The sequence below is a fragment of the Stenella coeruleoalba genome (assembly GCF_951394435.1).
Source record: "Stenella coeruleoalba genome assembly, chromosome: 11".
NCBI lineage: Eukaryota > Metazoa > Chordata > Mammalia > Artiodactyla > Delphinidae > Stenella > Stenella coeruleoalba.
In genome coordinates this window covers 61227361-61246822 of record NC_137157.1, presented here as the reverse complement: position 1 = coordinate 61246822, position 19462 = coordinate 61227361, and the positions used below count along the sequence as shown (strand labels likewise).

The window sequence follows — 19462 nt, the reverse complement described above, 5'->3', positions numbered from 1 at the left end:
GCCCATGGGCTTAGTTGCTCCGCGGCATGTGGGATCTTCCTGGACCAGGGCTCGAACCCGTTTCCCCTGCATTGGCAGGTGGATTCTTAACCACTGCGCCACCAGGGAAGTCTGACACTCAGTCTTTCTAAGCTTTCACCTCTCGTTCACTTGTAGCCCCCTGAAGTTAGGCCTCCACTCCACCTTCCGCTGAACCTGCTCAAGTAAAAGTCACCACTGGGTTTCAAGTTATCAAATCCTAGACTTTCTTTGTTTCCCATTTTACTTGACTCCTTCTCAACATTAGAAACTACTGATCTCTTGAAACCCTCTCCTGCCTTGGTTTCCATGATTCTGTTTTTTTCCAGGTTCTTTTCCTATTTCTCTGAGTGTTCCTTCTCTGTCTCCTCTTTCCTGTCTGTGTTGCTGTACTTCCAGAACTACTGCACACCCCTGAGCTGTCTGCGTAACTATGATATGCTGCTGATTTCCAATCCATAGCTCCATGGCTCCAGGTTCCTACAAGAGGCCCTTCAAACTCAGTATGTCCAACGGGGAGCTCATTTTCTTTTTCCCAAACTTGCTCTTGCTAATCTGCTGAATTAGCCACCAAGCAGACAGTCACCCACATCAGATTATACTGAAAACATAATGGGCTTCTCTGTTTCCTCCTCACTTCTCACATCCAATCAATCTTGTAGCTTCTACCTCTTTAAAATCTCTTGAATCTATTTTTCTTTCCCGTCTCCATTGCTGCTGCCTAGGGTCAGGTCCTCCTCCTATTTTGTCTGAGCTACTAGCTCTTAGGTTTCCTTACCACCAAACCATCTGCACAAAGTTCAAGTTCATTTGGTTCAACAAAGTGGTCTTTCTAAAATACAAATATGATCACTTTACCTCCCTGCTTAGAACCCGTCCAGGAATACTGGAGAAAAGGACACTTCCATGTGGACTTCCACATCTGTCTCTCTCTCCCACATTACTTTTCAGCTCCACCACCAGCCCCCTTCACCCTCCACTCTCCGCGTGTACTGCCATGCCTAAACATTGGACAATTTTACCTTGGTATCTTTTTTTTTTTGGGGGGGTACGCGGGCCTCTCACTGCCGTGGAGTGTCTTGGTGTGTTGTAAACAAGATGGCAGCTGTGACACTGGGTGGTCTAGTCAGTGGAGCCTGGGGTGTAAGACTTTTTCCCGGAGAAGTAAGTCCTGGTAGCTCTGGGGAATCCCATGACAAAGGGACAGAGCAAGGCGGATGAGTAGTTCGTAGATGTGATGTGGGTCCAGTCCTAAGATTCAGGAGGCTTACAGAAGCGGATGCTTTGCTGAGGTCTTCAGGGATGGGAGGAGAGCCAGGCTGTGGGAGGGAGCGCAGGGAGATTGGGCGGTCTGTCTCCGTACTGCTTGGGACCTAAAAGGGAAGGTAGATGCATCATCTGGTAAAACTCTGACTTGAGGAGTTGCTGCAAACTCTCAGGAATAGCGTATGAGGAATATAACGCACCCCTCCCCAACCCCATCAAGTCTAATTTCCCACCTTCAGCTGGCTCTTGAAAACCAGTCTCTGGAAAAGCATGAGATGCTGTGATGTTGAAGAAGCACAGGACCAGGAGGCTGTGGCTTCAACACTAAATTAGACATGAGCTTGGGCGAGTGGCTTACCTTCCTTAGGTCTCAGTTGCCTCACCTGTAAATTGAGCACACCCTGACATGCCTCAACCACTTCATAGGATTATAGTAAAGATTAAATCATCATCATCACAATAGCTTTTCTTTTAATATCACTTCCTAGGTGTCAGAGACCGTGCCAAATGCTTTAAAGACAGTATCTTCATCCATCCCCACAATATCTCTATGAGGTAGAACTAACATCAGTTCCAATTTACAGATGAGGGAATTGAGGTTTAGGGAGGTAAAATATCTTGTCCACAGTCAAAGGCTAGCAGGTGAGCTGGTATTTGGTCTGTGGACCCAGCGTTCTGATTCCCTGGGCTGTACCTTCAGCTATGTGACTGCCCTTGTCATTTAGGAGTAGAGCAACCACAGGTCCCCCCTGCGACTCTTGGTCTTGCAGCCACAGCGGCAGCACTTAGCAAAGTATAAGGAAGGACAGTTCCTCTCCCTTGGTCTCAGTAATGTGCTCCTGAGGGGTCAGCTTTTCCTTCCCAACTGCGTGTGTTGGTGAATGTCCTGTGTTGAATAGTGTGCCCCCAGTATTCATGTCTACTCAGAACCTGTGAATGTGAGTTTATTTGGAAATAGGATCTTCACAGATGCAATCAAGTTAAAATGATTTTAACTCGTACTGGATTAGGGTGGGCTCTAATCTGATGACTGGTGTCTTTATAAGAAGAGAGAAATTTCGACACAGAGATACAGACACAGAGGGAAGACAGCCATGTGAAGACGGAGGCAGAGATTGAAGTTATGCTTCCGCAAGCCAAGGAACACTAAGAATTCTGGGAACCACCAGAAACTAGAGACAAGAAAGGATTCTTCCCTAGAGCCTTCAGAGAGAGGATGGGGCTTCTGACACCTTAGTTTCAGATTTCTAGCCTCCAGAATTGGGACAATAAATTTCTGTTCTTTTAAGCCACCCAGTTTGTGGTACTCTGTTAAGGCAGCCCTAGGAAACTAACACAGTAACCTTACACTGTGCCCACCACAGCTGGGAGCCCTTAAGGGTTTGTGGAACAGAGTTTGGGAGACCAGTTAGATAAAATGGAGGGGGGAATGCCCATTTTGGGGGCCTGAGGCAGAGCAGTATAAAAATAAGGTGTTTGCTCATCCAGCTACTGACCCTTGTGTACATGGTGCCTCTGCAAGACTTTGCACATGTGTGTGTGTGTGAGTTGTGTCTGGGGAGTGTGTCTACAGTCCAGTTTTTTTCTTTATATGAGGAGGGGTGTTCTTCAGGTTTGTGACAACTTCAAAGGTGGGGATTCCATTTGAGAAGCTCCCCCGTACCCCAACTCCCACCTTTGGTCATCCTCTCCACCCTCACATCTCAGATGATGAAATTGTGCTTAGAGAGGTTAAAAAGCTTGCCTACGTTTTCATGCCAGTTAGTAAGAAAAGGAGGTTTCAGATCCAGAACTCTGGGTCCAAAACCCTGTCCTTTTTGTGATCTCAAGCGCTTTTTCAAGCTAAGGAAAGTGAACTCTTTTCAGAAAGATATGGGTGATTCAGTTTACCTTTTATAAGCATTTTTTTTCTAAATTTGAAAGTAACACTAGCTTATTTGCAAAATATTTAGAAAATACTGAAATGTTTACAGAAAAAGTAAAAAATTATTCTGGTGATAATATTGGCAATTTCTTTTCAGTCTTTTTTCCATGCAGATATATAGTGTCAACAAAATTAGAACAGTACTGTAAATAGTTTTGTATTTTGCTTTTTGCATGTAACATCTCGTGGACATTTTCTCACGTCATTGTTTTTATAAACATAATTTTTAATTACTAAATAATGCTCCATCATATGGATGGGCCATAATTTGTCTTCTATTATTGAGTACTTGTTTCCAGCTTTTTTACAATGATGAACATGCAACAGTTAACATTTCTCACAAATATTTGTCCTCATCTCTGTTATTTCTTGAAGACAGGGGATAGGGATATGAATATTCTAAGACATTTTATACGTAATGCCAAATTGTTTACCAAAAGGATTCTACCTGCAGCAGAGTGGGAGTGCTTCACACGGCACCCTCACCAAGACTGAGTACTGTCATTAAAAAGCCCGGTATGTTCTGAAAAGGGGCATCCCATGATTCGATCACACAGGTGGTTGTGCGTCCCGCGGATCGCAGGGGGGCCACTTGGGGCTGGGAGACTAGTTAGGAGACGGTTGCGACGATCGCGATGGGACGTGACGGGAGCCTGAGGCTAAGCAGTAGGGATGAAGGGAACGGGAACACGCACGGCACTCGTAGAACATTCGATGCGGGGGATGGGGGTCGGTGCCGTTAAGATCACGCTGCGCTGCGGGGAGCGCAGGACAGAGCAGAAGTCGCGTGTCCGGCTCGGCCTCCCCCGCGCCGCGCTCTGCACCCACGGGTGAGGTTGGCCGAGGCGCGAACCCCTCCCACCCCTTTAACTGGGACACTCCCCTTTAAGGCGGGCGCCCGCGCGCACCCGGCCCCGCCCTTCGGGGGCGCGCGCGGCGGCCGCGGCGCCGGCTCCGCCGGGAGTGCACGTGCCGGCGCCGGGCGGAGAAGAGGGAGGCGGGAGCCGGGCCGCGGGAGGAGGGGAGGCGCCGGGGGCGCGCGCGCGCGCGCTGGGCGCTGCTGGGCTGCGGCGGCGGCGGCGGCGGCGGCGGCGGCGGCGGCGGCGGCGGCGGCGGCGGCGGCGGCGGCGGTTACTATGGCGGAGTCGGCCGGAGCCTCCTCCTTCTTCCTCCTTGTTGTTCTCCTGCTGGCCGGCAGCGGCGGGTCCGGGCCGCGGGGGATCCAGGGTGAGTCCCGGGGCGGGGGCCAGGATGGAGAGGGCCGGGCGAGGGCGAGGCCTCGCGCAGCGGCCCCTGGCTACAGCGCGCCCCCTCCCCACGCACTCAATATGGCCGGGCGGGGGGCGCGGGGGAGTCGCGGTGACCCCCAGTCGGCTTTCCCCGATCCCCGAGGCGCGGCCGTCCAGCCGGGACCGAGCTCACGCCGGGCCCCTGGGGACCCGATCCCTCTTCCCGGCGAAACTGGATTCGGGGAGCTCTCGGGGGTCGCGCTCCCAGCACCCCCATGTTCCATAGAGGGGAGTGCGGGCTTCCTTCCCCAATATTTGGAGGTCCACGTTTCTGCCCCTCAGCATGTCCAGGGGCGGTGGTCTTCATTCCCTCTCTCCAGATGCTCCTTGGGGGGCGCCTTTTCTCCCGCCAAGATTGTGGGGCTCGGGCGATGGGGTCTTCGCCTCTCCGAGGTATCCTCATGTTGAGAGTCCTTGCGCACCTCAGATGAAAGGGGAAGGGGTCTCAAACCTTTCCTTGAGCTCCTGCGTTCGGGGTGCCTCTTCCCCTCCTTCTCCTTCCTCTCTAATGTTCTGGGAAAGCGAGTCACATTTCCCCTTCGCGCAGTCCCTTGAGTTCAGTGGGGCCAGCCCCCCCACCCCTCCAATACACATGCCCCGCGGAAGCTCTGTGGAGGCAATGGGACCAACAGGGCCCTAAACGTTTTGGGAGCTTGGCTTTGGAATCTCTCGAACCCTAGGAAACCTAGTTCCAGAACAGTTAATCTGCATCTAGGTGTATTTGCTTTTCACCTCGCCTCTCCCACCCTACCCCAGGGGGCCCATTCACTTCGTCACTTTGTGGATGCCTTTCAGGTGACATCCTAGAACCTGCCTCCCACCCCCAAGATCATTTAAAGACCCCAGTACTGGAGCGGCTCCCGGCCCTTGGGCAGGATTTATTTACCTTCCAGCACAGCCCCTTCCCTACACACTCCCCCACCTCACACACCCCTTACCTTCCAAACCCCACAGGCTTCTGCTCCCTGGTAGCACCCGCACCCTTCCCGCTGCAGAGGTAGCCCCTTTCTGTGGGACACTCAGCTGGGTGTCTTGTTTGTGAGGCTTGGGGGGCTTGAGGAGAGCAGATGAAACCCTAAAATATTTAACTTAAGGGTGTCGTCTCAAATGCGTGTTGGCATTGGGGTAGCAGATGAAGGTTATGCTTGGCAGTTATATTGAACTGATTATTGACCCACAGATAGATGTGGGAGAGCTGATCCAGGTCTGTATCGGCTCCCGATGTACAAAGCCTGCTGCTTTGACTTCTCAGCAGCCCCTAACCTTCCAGCAGTGGGAGATCAAATGTATGTCCTGTGGCTCTCTTCTCTCCACTAAAAAGAATGGTTCTTAGGTGGGTTCTGGCTTCCTTCGTAAACCAGACAATCAACAAAAGACCTCATCCCACTTTGGAGTCTCAAAAACAAGTTCATTACCTCCAGCCTTGATATTTGTTCCCAGTGGTGCAGCCTGTGCGGTGGGGTCTTTGTTCACAGGCTAATGCTTCTGCTAAGGCGCCTCATGCGTGTTCCTGGGTCTTCGCCGCTCTGTGGCATAGGTAATGTGTCGTGGGGTCTGATAGACATGGTGAAGGTGTATGTACACAGTCTGACACTGGTGGTAAATTAATGGTTTTCATGAATGTTGTTTACTGGGCCTTATTATGGGCCATGTTCTTGGAGTGTGTAACACGATGTTATTTCTCTAGTAGGGTAGTAAGTAAGGAGACTCAGCCTTCAGGTTTGTTATTTTACATGTGATGAATAAATCTTTAAATTCCTTCCATAGGAATTTTTATCCTGTTCCTAATATATCCAAGATTTTTAACAGCCGTGTCCCTGTTGGTTTGGTGTAGTGTCTGGTGGGATATTTCTTGTTGTGAGCCTTGAATGTTTAATTGATAATCCAGCTGGTTCTGAATGGGGCAGAGTTCATTTTCTGTAACCTTCCTGAAATGGATGTTGTGGGCGTGAGGATGGGTGGGCATAATAGGAAGTTGCTTTCTTTTTTTGGTAAATTGGAAATAAGGTTGTGTGTCCAGCAAGCATTCTCGAAGGCCTTTAAATTTGGCCAGACACTACAGTTTTTTCCGGGACACATCTAGTTGCCAATAGTGCATGCTACAGAGACCACTGTTGCAAAAGGCTTCAAGTAAGACATCAGTTCTGGGAAAATAGAGGCTGTGGGATAACAAGAAGTTGATTGCTGTCCTCCCCTGCACTTCCTCTGTTGTGATCCTCGAGGCGGGCTGGAGGAATGGCAGAACCAGCCAGCCCTGATGCCTGGTACTTGGACAGGACATGAGGGCAGCAAGGGGTCGGTGTCTGCGCTAAATAGTGAACTAATGTCGACTTAGTAAAAGGCCAGTGATAAGAAGCATGAGTTCCAGGTTATAAACAGCATCATTTGATAGGTGGGCCGTGTTTTAAGGCCTGCCTTTGGAATTTTCACATTAGTACTTGAAAACGTAAAATTGAATTAGTAGCAGGGGAGCGTGATATTTCTTTCTTAAGACAAAAGCAACAAGGGAGACATTTGAGGTTCTGATAGGAATATTTTTAATTTCTGTGAGTAAACTAAAAATTTAATTTCAGGCCAAGTCTTGTAATTTTGTTGAGTGGACATGAATTCGAACTACGGTGAAAGTGAACTCTCATAGAGAAAAAGAGAATCTCAGATTAGTTTTGTTAAGAGCTCCGGGAACAGATGTGATTAAAACAATAAAATGGCTACTCTGGTTAAAGGTTAGAGCCAGATGGAGGGAGGAGGCTGGTTTCCAGCCCCTGAACTTTGCTCCCTTACAGGTTGTCCTTGAATGAGGCACTTAACCTTTCTGTGACTGCCTCAGTTTTGCCTCTGTAAAGTAAGGAACTAGTCTGTGCCGCTCTTATTGGGACATTTGTGAGACTGACTTACTGATAGCCAGTTGGCTGGGAGGTATTTTTAGACACAGTTTCTGACTTCAGAGACCAGGCAATGTTGGGTTACTTTTTATCTTATGGGCCAGAGTAATTCTTGGGATTGATAGAAGCATCATATGTCACAGTGTGGTTAATTTCTTCTTCTTTGTGCATTTCTGTGGACCCGTTTCAGATTTCCTCAAGTTAATTTCTGTCTCTTGACAGGCCCTTACATCTTAGGCCGGGCAGCATACCTTTGCTAATCAAAGGCAGTCTGGAGGGAGTGACCTGCTTTAGGCTTTATTGGTTTGGCAACGTTTTAATTCTTACGCAACTCCGGGTATGTTTATGGCACTATGTAAATGTTACATAAGAACATGGAGGCTGAGAGGTGGCCAGAATGGTGCCTGTGAACACAGGAAGGTTAGACTGAGGACTTCATCTGAAAGGACCTTGGGAATCTGCAGTCAGTACAGGAAGAAGCTGCACTTCATTTTTGTCTAAAAACCTTTTTAGATGATTGTGTCTTTCAGGTGGACTACTGTGTTATAAATAGGTGTATTCTCCACCGGTGAGCTAATTGTAACCTTGCTACCAGAATATGAATCAGGAGGTGATGATGAGGCGCTGCCTCTTCCAGCATGGCCTGCTGAAGCTGCTTGTTGCATTTCGGAGCACGAGTTGAATTGCCTCGCAGTCTGTTCTCATAATAACTCAGGAGTGCGGGGTGTTGAGGTGGAATGGAATTCTCAGTCCGCGGTGCTTGAGATCTTCTTTATTTTTGAAGGTTAGATTAGAATACTGGAGTGGCTCTTTTGTTTTAATTTTGAAATCCTTATTGTTTACTGTTCAGTTTTTGCTCAGAGCAGCCGTGAACATTAATTCTGGAATCCCGCCTCTTTGTCTCGAGTTCTTGTGCTATTTGTCTGTTACAGTAGGGTTGATGTAAGAGGGTCTTACCTCATTTTCCTCTCTGTATTCACAAGAAGAAAATCCTGGAGTCCTTTTGCTCATCAGTTCCCCCCGATGCTGGAAGTGCTGCGGGCCTCCGGAGCCCATCAGTTCCGCCTGGCCTAGGAGTGTCCAAACCTTTGAAGGGAATCGGCTCCGGAGCCGCCAGTCCCCGGCAGTCTCGGCTACGTTTCTGTCACTCTGCAGGGGCGGCATCACGGCCAGGTTCGAGTCCAGCTCTCGGGTTTTGCTCTCCTCAGCTTCTCTCACACGTGGTTCAACCTGCGGCTGGGCCTGGAGGCAGCGTCTCTGCTCTTGCCTGTTCTCTCTGCTTTGCTGGCTTTTCCGTCGTGGATAAATACCGTTCCAGAGTGTAGCTTTCTTCTTCCTCTGTAGGTCTCGGGAGCTTGGTGCAGCTGTGCAGCTGCCACCCCCAGCAGTCGTACCTGCCCACGGGTGTCTGAGACAGCGCCACTTCAGGCAGCTCTGGTGTTCTTTTCGGGTTTTCTTCTCTCTCCACTTAGTCTGAAGCCTGCATTTGTCTCGCTAAATATTTTGAATTTAACACAATGCAAGTAACTGCCTTTCCCTTTAAAGAATCAATCCCCCTAATATTTACACAATTACATACAGGAGGTTTCTTTATTCATTCCGTTGGGTATGTGCCTGGAATGGTTCTTGGCATGAGGAGGTAACAGGGAACAAGGTGGACAAGAATCCCGAACTCTCAAGGAACTGACTATTGCAGTGGCTCAGACCGAAAATAAATGAGTAAACACAGTTATCAGTCATGAGGGCTGTGAAGGAAATAAAGCAGGATGGTGTGCTGGAGTGCGCGGGGGGCTGCCACATCGCATCCCTGTCCGCTTCACTGTTTCATCTGTAAAATGGGGCTAATCCAGTCAGGTCGTGTTATTTGCCGTAACTGTGTTCTGTGAGGCCCACTTGAACACAGGATTCGCAAATACTGGACCACTGCTCCTGGGGGAGACACAGGGTTAGTTCCCTGCAGCTGCTGGTCACACGTTTTCATCAGCTGATTGGTACATAACCTTGTGTTGTTCGTGTTTCTGTTTAAAGACACCTCATTTAATTTACATTGTTGACTCAATAACATTGAACTCAGGGCCAAGAGCACTGTAATGCGTGCCTGAATGAAGCTTAGTCAGTGTATGTATTTTCTTTCTCGTAAGGCACGTCACTGTCTTCTCGAGCTTCAGAACACTAAGCTACTGCTCTTGGGGGCTGTTTTAAACAGTGAAATCACCAAGAAAAAACACAAAAAGCCTGGCACTGAACATACCATGAGAAGGACACATGTTAACAGCATGAGCTGAAACAAGAAGCCAGAGCATTGCCTTGTTCAGCCTCAGTGGGAACGTGTGCATTGGGTGACTCAAAGTTTTCACCACTCTGCGCATGTCTGCAAATGACCATGAAAGCACTGAGAGTATTGATTTGGGGGTTCTAAATAAATTTTAGCAAGTGGGCAGATTCACAGATACGAATCCATGAATAACGAGAATCAACTGTATCTTGTTAAAAGCCATACAATGATTGTGGCAGAGAGAAAATTATATCATGTGGAATTCCCAGGATTCCTGAATGGTTTCACTGAACCAAAAGTTTAATGTATACAGTTAGGAGTCCCGTTTCCAGCCTGTGAATAAACTAAACAGGTATATATATACGTATATCGAATACTGCTACGGTGATCTAAGGGTTCCTTTAACCCTTGAGCACCTACCATATACCTGGCACTGCTGTAGGTGCAGGGATACAACAGTAAACAAAAGGAGACAAATGCTTTCCTTGGTGAAGTGTACCTTCTGGCTGGTGAAATGGACAATGAAGAAATAAAATACAAGGTGATTCTGTCTACCACAGTCCCCCCGCTGCTCTCCTCTCCTCAAGTTTCCTAGCCTTAGGTATATACACACCTTTTCCCAGTTACTCAGTCACGCATGAATGCAGGTGGTACAGTTGACCCTTGAGCAACGTGGGTGTGAACTGCATGGGTCTACCTATACTTGGATTTCTTTCAGTAAATACAGACTAGAGTACTGTACGGTCCAAGGCTGGTTGAATCCGTGGGTGCGGAACCACAGATCCAGAGGGATGATTGTTATGTTATACTTGGGTTTTTGCCTCCATGGTGGTCAGTGCCCCTAACCCCTGAGTTGTTCAAGGGTCAACTGTGTTGTGACGGGATTAAATCAGTGCGCCTCCAGATAGGCAGGCTGTCGTGGTGGGCCTGACCTAATCAAGCTAGCCCTTTGAAAGCAGAGCATTTTCTCAGCTGATTGCAGAAGAGGAAGGCAGAGATGCTCCAGCTGGCTTGGAAGAAAGTAAACATCCATGTATGAACTGCCCATGGGAGCCACGTGAGCAGGAACTGCAGGCTGACTTCAGGAGCTGAGTGGTCCCTGGCCATCAGCGAGGAGGGAAACGGGGGCTTCAGTCCTTCTTCCACAGGGCATTAGAGTTCGGCAGCAACGAGTGAGTTTGGGAGAGGTCCCAGCCCCAGATGAGAAAGCAGCCCCGGCTGACATCAGTCATGCTGTGCCTGGACTTCTGACCTACAGAAACTGTGAAATAGTAAATAGGTGTTGTTTTTAAAAATGTGTGTGTGGTGAGTCAGATGGTGATGTGAGGAGAAGGAAAACAGGAGAGGGAAACAACAGGACTCTCCCAAGATAGGCTTGAGGCGCCTTGAGACCTGTCATCCCATGGATGGACCTTGCATGTGGAAAGAAGTCCTTTGACCACCTGTGGCTTTCACCTACTGCCTGTTACCTTTTCCTAGATATCTGTGAGTGTTTGGAGGAGAGAGGAGATTGTGGGTGCTTTGGAGATAAACTTTTCAGATGGTTTTGATGTTTTGAGTTGAGGAATCTGTGAATTGAAGGATATTTTTTTTAATAAGTATTTGTGTTGAACCTGCCTTACCCCGAATCTCTGCATATCGTCTTGGTGTATGTTTGTAGACATTACATTCTACGCTTGTAGTAGATAAGCTTGAATCACATTCAGTCAACGTTCATTCCTAACATGCAGGGCCCAGCTTAATGTTGAGAGGGATACTGAGGAACGACTCTGTCCTTGCCATTGAGGCGTTTACGCACAAATTGACTTCTGCTTGTTAGAAGAACCATAAAACCACAAAGAGCTCTGACCCTTCTCATTCACTAGGATGACAGTAGTGATAAAAGCATCTGATCTACTGAATGTTTACTATCTACTCAAGTGTTACACGGAGCCTTTGTGCTACATCGCGTACTCTGTACAACTATTCTCTGAGGCACTCTCATCCCCATTTTACAGATGAGAAAACTGGGACATAGAGAGGTTAAGCAGTGGGCCTAAAGTCTGTCTGACTCCAAAGCACATGCTCTAAATCCTGTACTCTACTATGTGCTGTAATGACTATTAAAGTAGCTTTCTAACCAGTCCCTGCCTCCTGTCTCTCCCTTATCATCCTTCCTACCACTGGATTTAACTTTGGAAAGTGCACCTTCCGTGTCACTTTCATGTGGCCTCCAGGATCAGCTCCAGACCCCGTAGCCTGGCGTCACACCACAGTCCATGCAGTCCGGCCGAGTCTCCCTTGCTGCCCTCGCCTCTGACTGGAACCGTGGCATTGTTGTCACATCTGTTTGCTTTGGGCCTCACATGCCTTGTGCTCTTCTTGGTCTTGGCCTTCTCTTCTTAGCCTAGTCCAAATCCAGCCATCCTCCAATGTGGCACCCACTTTGTCTTCCTCCTATCCCCCAGCCAGTGACTCCATCCTCTCTGCTTTTCTCTTTCATCCATGTCAGTGGTATAGAGGTTCACACTGGTTTATAGCTTTCTGCTTCTCCCACTCTCGCTTCTCTACCCCATAAAAATTGATGCTAGGAGCTACGTTATTTTTCTTTATATGTCTTCGTCCTATCACAGAGCCTTGTGTATTTTAAGTACTTAATAATTTAATTGAATTCATTCATCTCTTTTCCATCCTCTCAGCAAAATCCTAGGTAAATAATTCTAGTTCTGTCCTGCTGTAATTTTATTGTCTCCTGTATGTACAGTTTTTATCCCAGTCTCTCAGAATGCTGCAAACACTTGTGAGTTACTTGGAACATCCTAATCACACTTCCTACCTCACCTCTTGCATCTCTGTTTATTCTACTCTGTTTATTCTACCACCTGCCCATTTAATTCCAGCCAGATGAACTTGATCTCAGCCTCTTTAGTTTTATTCTCCGTCCTGGCTGATTTTGTTCTCTCCTTCATTGTCCCAGTTGCCTGAAACAGTCATTCCTATCCCTCTTCTCCCTCAAAACTGTGATGTACCCTGTGGCCTCTCCACACATCCATAGTATAGTCAGTAGGTCAGGAAGCAAAGAGCACTGCCGCTGGTAAGTACCCTCCCCTGCTCTGACGGGCCACGAGCGTGTCTGCTTAAGTACAGCAGAGAAAGAAAACAGAATGGTTGTACCTGTCAATATAAACGTGTCAGTAAAGGAGAAATACCAGGTTACTAGTAGGCAGCCTGAATGTGACAGCCGAGTCTGGACATTTAGGTCCCAGGAACACCGGACGTGCTCTGTCATAGTGATGCCACTCCTTCCAGCTTTACCTTGACGCTCTCCTGGGCAGCAGGTGGGCCCTTGCTAGGTGTTCAGGCATTTACAGTCAGCCATAAGTTAAGTCGCAGTGACAGGTCTCCTTAGCATAAACATCAAACGTCTTTTGCGAGTGAGAACAAAGCTTTCATTCTCTAGACCTGAGGCTTAAGGGTGACTTGTTTAAACAGCTCTCTGGGGTTGGGTTTGTCTCCAAGTAGAATGTCAGAAAGGCAGTTTGTAGAATAGATATAGTGTGGAGCTGGCTTTTCAAACACCTTTCTCTTATGCAAAACCCACTCTGAGACCTTTTCCCAGATTGAAATTAAACACCAAGCTTATCAAATGTCTTATTGTTAAATCTGTGCGTTTTTCCCCCTCGTCATACAAATAGCTTCCTGTATTAAGTCAGTTACATTTTTTTCATAAGTGCTTTTTACCAGTATACTTTTTGGATGTTTTCGATACCACCAACTACACATGTAAAATTTGACTTTATCATGGCTCTTGGGTGCTTAAGACTTTTTGTTTTGTTTTATTTTAGTGTAGTTTTACAATCTAATTCTGATGATTGTGAAGGCTGGAAATGCAGCTTGATTCTTTGTTAGCAATAGCATCTGATTGCTGTATTTTAATGCAGCAGGACTTTTCTGCCTGGTACTGTGTCAGTTCTGCAGCCTCACCCGCTGTCTTCTCCCCAACCCCCCACCCCCTGGAGAAACAAACATTACCTCTACTTTGTGATAGTTTAGTGCCAGACACCTCCATTTTTAAACCCGATTCAAGATTTTCATAAACATTTTGGCAGTTGTCTAAATCAGTAGTTACTGAACAACTTTTTTCTTTCTTTTTTTAAAAAAATTTATTTATTTTTATATTTAGCCGCATTGGGTCTTCGTTGCTGCACGCGGGCTTTCTCTGTTTGCAACGAACGGGGGCTACTCTTCGTTGTGGTGCGCGGGCTTCTCATCGCGGTGGCTTCTCTTGTTGCGGAGCACGGGCTCTAGGCTCGCGGGCTTCAGTAGTTGTGGCTCGTGGGCTCTAGAGCACAGGCTCAGTAGTTGTGGAGCATGGGCTTCGTTGCTCCGCAGCATGTGGGAACTTCCCGGACCAGGGCTTGAACCCGTGTCCCCTGCATTGGCAGGCGGATTCTTAAGCACTGCGCCACCAGGGAAGCCCTTTCTTTTTTCTTTCTGTCTTCTTAAAGCAGTAAAACTCTTTCAAAAATGAAAATGTAGACAGGTATATAAAACGGATAAAAGCATGTCCACTCTGGCAGAGCCCCTTCCCTCTCAGATTGCTAGGCTGAGATCTGTTGAATGAGACTTATTAATCATGGCGCTATTTGCTGATCACTGTGCTGGATACCAGTGAGAAAATGAAGCAGAGAAGGACACTGGTTCCCTCCTTTAGGAGTTTACAGGTTCCTGGGACTTGGGAAGGACACTGTACCTCCATTGTTTTTGGTATGCTCGTGTTAGGTTTTCGTTGTTATTGTTTTGTAATTGAGATTATATTATACATACTGTCTTACAGAGATTTATGGTATTTTAAAAATTGCGGTAGAACACATATAACCATTTTTAACCATTTTAAAGTATATAATTCAGTGGTGTTAAGTACCTTCATAATGGTACACAGACCATCACCACTCTCTAGTTCCAGAACTTTTTCTTTACCCTGAAGGAAACCCAGTAACCCATTAAGCCAGCATTCCCCATCTTCTCCCCCAAGCCCCTAACAACCACTAATAATGCTTTCTGGATATTTAATATAAATGGGCCCATACAGTATGTGGCTTCTTTCAATTAACATAATGTTTCAGAGTTCATCCACAGTGTAGTGAATATCAGTAGTTTATTCCCCTTTATAGCTGGGTAATACTCCATCATATGAATATACCACATTTTGTTTATCCTTTCTATGTTTGGTGGACATTGGGGTTTCCACCTTTTGACGGTTGTGAATAGTGCTGTTATGAACATTCGAGTACAAGTTTTCGTTTAAACACTTGTTTTCAATCTTCTGGATATACACCTGGGAGTGGAATTGCTGGGTTACGTGGTAATTCGATGTTTAACTTACCGAGGAACCATCAAACTGCTTTCTATAGTGGCTGCACCGGGTTATGATCCTACTGTCAGTGTATAGGGTCCCAGTTTCCTCTGAGTCTGCACCAACACTTTCTTATGGCCTTCCTAGTGGGTGTGAAGTGGTTTTGATTTACATTTGAATTTGAAATTCATTTGCATTTGAGATGATGTTGAACATCTTTTCATGTACTTTTTGGTCATTTGTATATCTTTGGAGAAATGTCTGTTCAGGTCCTTTGCCTGTTTTAAAGTTATTTTTTGTCGTTGTTGAGGTTTTTTTTAATATAAATTTATTTATTTATTTTTGGCTGCGTTGGGTCTTTGTTGCTGCATGCGGGCTTTCTCTAGTTTTGGCGAGCGGGGGCTACTCTTCCTTGCGGTGCACGAGCTTCTCATTGTGGTGGCTTCTCTTGTTGCGGAGCACAGGCTCTAGGTGCGTGGGCTTCAGTAGTTGTGGCACGAGGGCTCAGTAGTTGTGGCACGAGGGCTCAGTAGTTGTGGCTCGCCGGCTCTAGAGTGCAGGCTCAGTAGTTGTGGTGCACAGGCTTAGTTGCTCTGCCGCATGTGGGATCTTCCCGGACCAGGGCTCAAACCCATGTCCCCTGCATTGGCAGGCAGATTCTTAACCACTGCGCCATGAGGGAAGCCCTGTTGTTTAGTTTTAAGAGTTCTTTACATATTCTGGGTGCAAGACCATTACTAGATACGTGATTTGCAAATATTTTCTCCCATTCTGTAAGTTCTCTTTTCTTCACTCTTTTGATATTGTCCTTTGAGGCACAAACATTTTTTAATTTGGTGAAGGCCAATTCATCTATTTTTCTTTTGTTGCTTGCGTTTTGGGTGTGATATCTAGGAGACTGTTGCCAAATCCAAGGTCATGAAGATATACCCCTACTTTCATTTTAAAAGTTTTAGAAGTTTTCGAATATAAGTTTTAGCTCTTATATTTAGGTCTTTGACTTACTTTGAGTTAATTTTTGTATATGGTGTGAAGTAACGGTCCAACTTTATTCTTTTGCATGTGGATTTCTGGTTGTCCAGCACCGTTTGTTGAAGACTAGTCTTGCCACCCCCAAAATGTTGTAGACACTCTTGTGGAAAATCAGTTGATGATAGATGTATAGATTTGTTTCTGGACTCTCAATTCTATTCCATTGATTTATAGTCTGTACTTCGGGGAGTAGCATACTGTTTTGATAACTGTAGCTTTGTAGTAAGTTTTAAATCAGGATGTGTGAGCCCTCCAACTTTGTTCTCTTTCTCTTTTTTTTTCCTCCCAAGATCATCTTGGCTATTCAGGATCACAGAGTTGTGTAGAATTGTAGTCTTTGTTCTATCCCAAGTAAGCTGTAGGGTGTTTGGATAGGGTCCATGGAAGAATAATTAAAATAATCATGGGTTGTAATAGGCTGTTCTTATCAGTTTGGCCTGCCTGATAGATGCTGTCATCTGGTAAGATGAGGGCTCAGAGGCAGCTTATGATCAAGTTGTAAAATCATGAAGAGGAAGGGTGGCACGGGCTATTTGGGCACCACATTTTAGCTCCTGTAGATCTAGAAGGTTGCCCAGTGAAGCTTGGAAGAGGCAGGTTTAGTGTCCCTAAATGGGACCCTGTTCCACGCTAAATTGATGAAACTTACCATCCCCAAGGAGCATATACATAAGCTAAAAATCATAGAAACTGTAGCTTTAAAACATTCGTGGACCTTCATCTACCAGCACAAAGGTGGGTGTCTTGCAGCATGCCTCTTACCTTTTGAGGTCGGTGCCCCCACCCTGCTCCTCCCACATCCTGTCCCCCGGTGATGTGGATTGAGTGGCTGTGAGTTTAGTCCTGGATGGTGGTTCTTGGGAATTTCCAGTGAGCAACAGCCTTACTGTATCCTCCTAGAGTATGCCGCGGGCAGGAGAGAGGGGCCTGCGGTGGGGGTGCCTTTGCTCAGGCCCCGTGTGTTAGTGCCTACATAAGATGCAGTGAGACAGAGCCTGCCCAGGCCGGGACTTGTCAGCCTTCCTCCAAACACATCCTGTCTCACGAATCAAATTTGCTTTGACATCCTACCACAGACCGCCTCCTAATCATACTTTGGCACCATGTTCAAATCCTGCCAAAATGTCTTTAGTTCAGGTTTGACTCGCTTGTTAGTAACAAAATGCTGTGCTAGTGAGAATTGCACTCTGACCACTTTTTAATTGCTTTTCTGTAGATTGATTTTGTTCCTCTTCTGCCATCGGCTTTCCTAATTGTGTTGTTTCTACTACGTGACTCTTTGGTGATGGAACACTGGGAGTTTTAGGTGTGTGTTGCTTATGTACACATGTGTAGTAGGCGGATTTCACTTGATGAGTCGCTATGAAACAGATTATAAAGGGCTGTTATCATTAGTCCAGATTTAACTTTTCAAAGAAATCACAATTAGGTTTGTGATGTAGTATACTAGTGGAGTTTTAGTAAATTCAGATGTTTTGTAATCTTATTGTCACTTACTTTGTTTCAATGAAAAATGAATATTAACAGAAGACAGTTTAAAGACTAGTCTGTCTTTATAAAGTTCAGGAAAAGGTATATGGAATTAAAGCAGAACTTCCCAGTGTTGAATCAGTGATCCAGACAATGTGAATTTAAAAACAAGCTAGATTCAGATTTCAAGTGGAGGATTTTAGAGGTCATCTGGTTCAACCCCTTCTTTCTGGTTAATGGTGAGGAAAATGAGGTTCAGGAAGGTTAAATGAATTGCCCAAAACCACGCGACCAGTTACTGGCAGAGCTGAGACTCAAACAGCAGTTCCTTGCTGTGGTCTTGCTGTCACTTCCTAATTAGTGGTTAGAGAGACACATTGTACATGGATGTGTTTACTTGAGTTTTACATTGAAGGGAGGGATTAAAATTCATTGAGCATCTATTTGCTGAGCACTTTTTAAATCTCTTATTTCATGTAATTCTTACATAGTCCTGTGAACTAATTAACAGTCCCACTTTACAGATTAGGCAGCTGGGGTGCAGGAAGGTTACTAACTTGCTCAAGGCCATGTGACTAACACTAGAGCTGGTATTTGAGCACTGGGTCTGTGTGGCCTGTTCCTGCCATGATGCTCTGCTGTGGCTCTAGTGAGAGTAACTGAAACCTCTGCAGGGGTGTGGGCAGTAGTGATGGTTATTGCAAAAATAGCTTTTTCAGACTTCTCACTCTGTAAAAGCAGAGATGTACACAGATGTGAGCAGTCTTCTCAGCGTACCCACGGCACTTAGCAGATGTGGGCTGATCTTCATACCATCTCTGTAACATAAATGGTATTTTCTGGCTGGGCGGCCGAAGCCCAGATAGAGTCAGGGGCTTATTGCCCAATCCCTTATCACAAAGCCGCATGGCCCTGCTCCCAGTTCCGTCCTTCGTCCCGTCTAGCATAGATTTCACCACTTTTGTTCTTTCCTGTCTTACACCAAGATTGTTTAAGTACTTCCCAAAAATAATGAGCCACGTGTGGGTGTGCTCGTTCTCCAGGATGAATCACTGTGAAAGAGGCCACGAACCAAGGAAAGGAGAGTGCGTGTCTGGGAGCAGAGGCTCTGGTTCCCTGCCTGCTAATTGACGGACTCTGAAGTGAGCTGCTTTTCCAAAGGCGGCTGCGGGTCTGGCCCGCGTGTCCCACTGTGCTCAGAATAGCCCTCTGGGAGTTGTTCGCTTTCCCTTCTTGCTTCCCAAAATAGACCTGAGGCTGTTCTCATCGCCGGACGTCGGGGCGCGTGTACTGAGAGGTGTGCGCGCCACGGGGACCCCTTTTGTGCCTGAATGTCCCCATTGACACCAAGAGGAATGGGCGTTTGCGCTCGTGGATGAGTAGTCAGGACTCCAGGGTGAGTCAAAGAGGTTTGGGCTGAGTGTTCTCAGAGTCGCAGAAGTAAACTTCAGTTAGCAAGAAGAAGGAAATTTAGGAGGAGTTTACTTTTAAAATTCCTTTTATGTTTGGGATCCTAGTCTAAAGGGTACCTGCTTTAAACTTCCTGCCTTTAAAATAGAACACTACCCGAGCCCTTCAGCAGGTAGCTGCGTGTTTTGGAATTTCTCCCAGAAGAAAGGGTTCTGATCAGACGCGGTGAGAAAAATCCCACAGGCGGTGCAGTGGAGATCCACACTGTCCACTTACCTGTCTGTGCTCGCCCTGCTTTGTTTCCTCGCTGGGGATGGCAAGGATCGTGTCACTTACAGAAAGCCTGGGGAAGGAGGGGGCTGGACCCTGAGATATTTGGAATCTGTCTTTGGACTTGAAAAGCCAGGAGATGCCTTCCAGTGTTTTAGAGGAAGAGACAAAGATAGACTGTTTACAGCCGAAAGGGGTGAGTTACGACAGGCTGGTTTTTCACGGGACTGGTCATAAATGTCTCTTCTCCAGGGGCCATAGTTTGAATATGTTCCCTCTTGGGATCCAGAT

At 46.7% G+C, this 19462-nt stretch overlaps 1 protein-coding gene across 2 annotated transcripts in view; it reads left to right on the top strand.

The window, feature by feature from the left end:
- Positions 1-4344: 4344 nt before the first annotated feature.
- The window catches only part of ACVR1B (activin A receptor type 1B), a gene marked incomplete at its 5' end in the record, with an annotated part of 32654 nt that continues 17536 nt past the window's right edge, over positions 4345-19462 (top strand). Inside the window, one exon of one of the 2 annotated variants that reach the window (XM_079937982.1) lies at positions 4345-4435. In XM_079937982.1, the coding sequence (XP_079794108.1) occupies positions 4345-4435 (91 nt within the window). Of the gene's footprint in view, positions 4436-18217; positions 19368-19462 lie in introns of those variants that run through there. The other variant, XM_079937983.1, reaches the window with a different exon arrangement.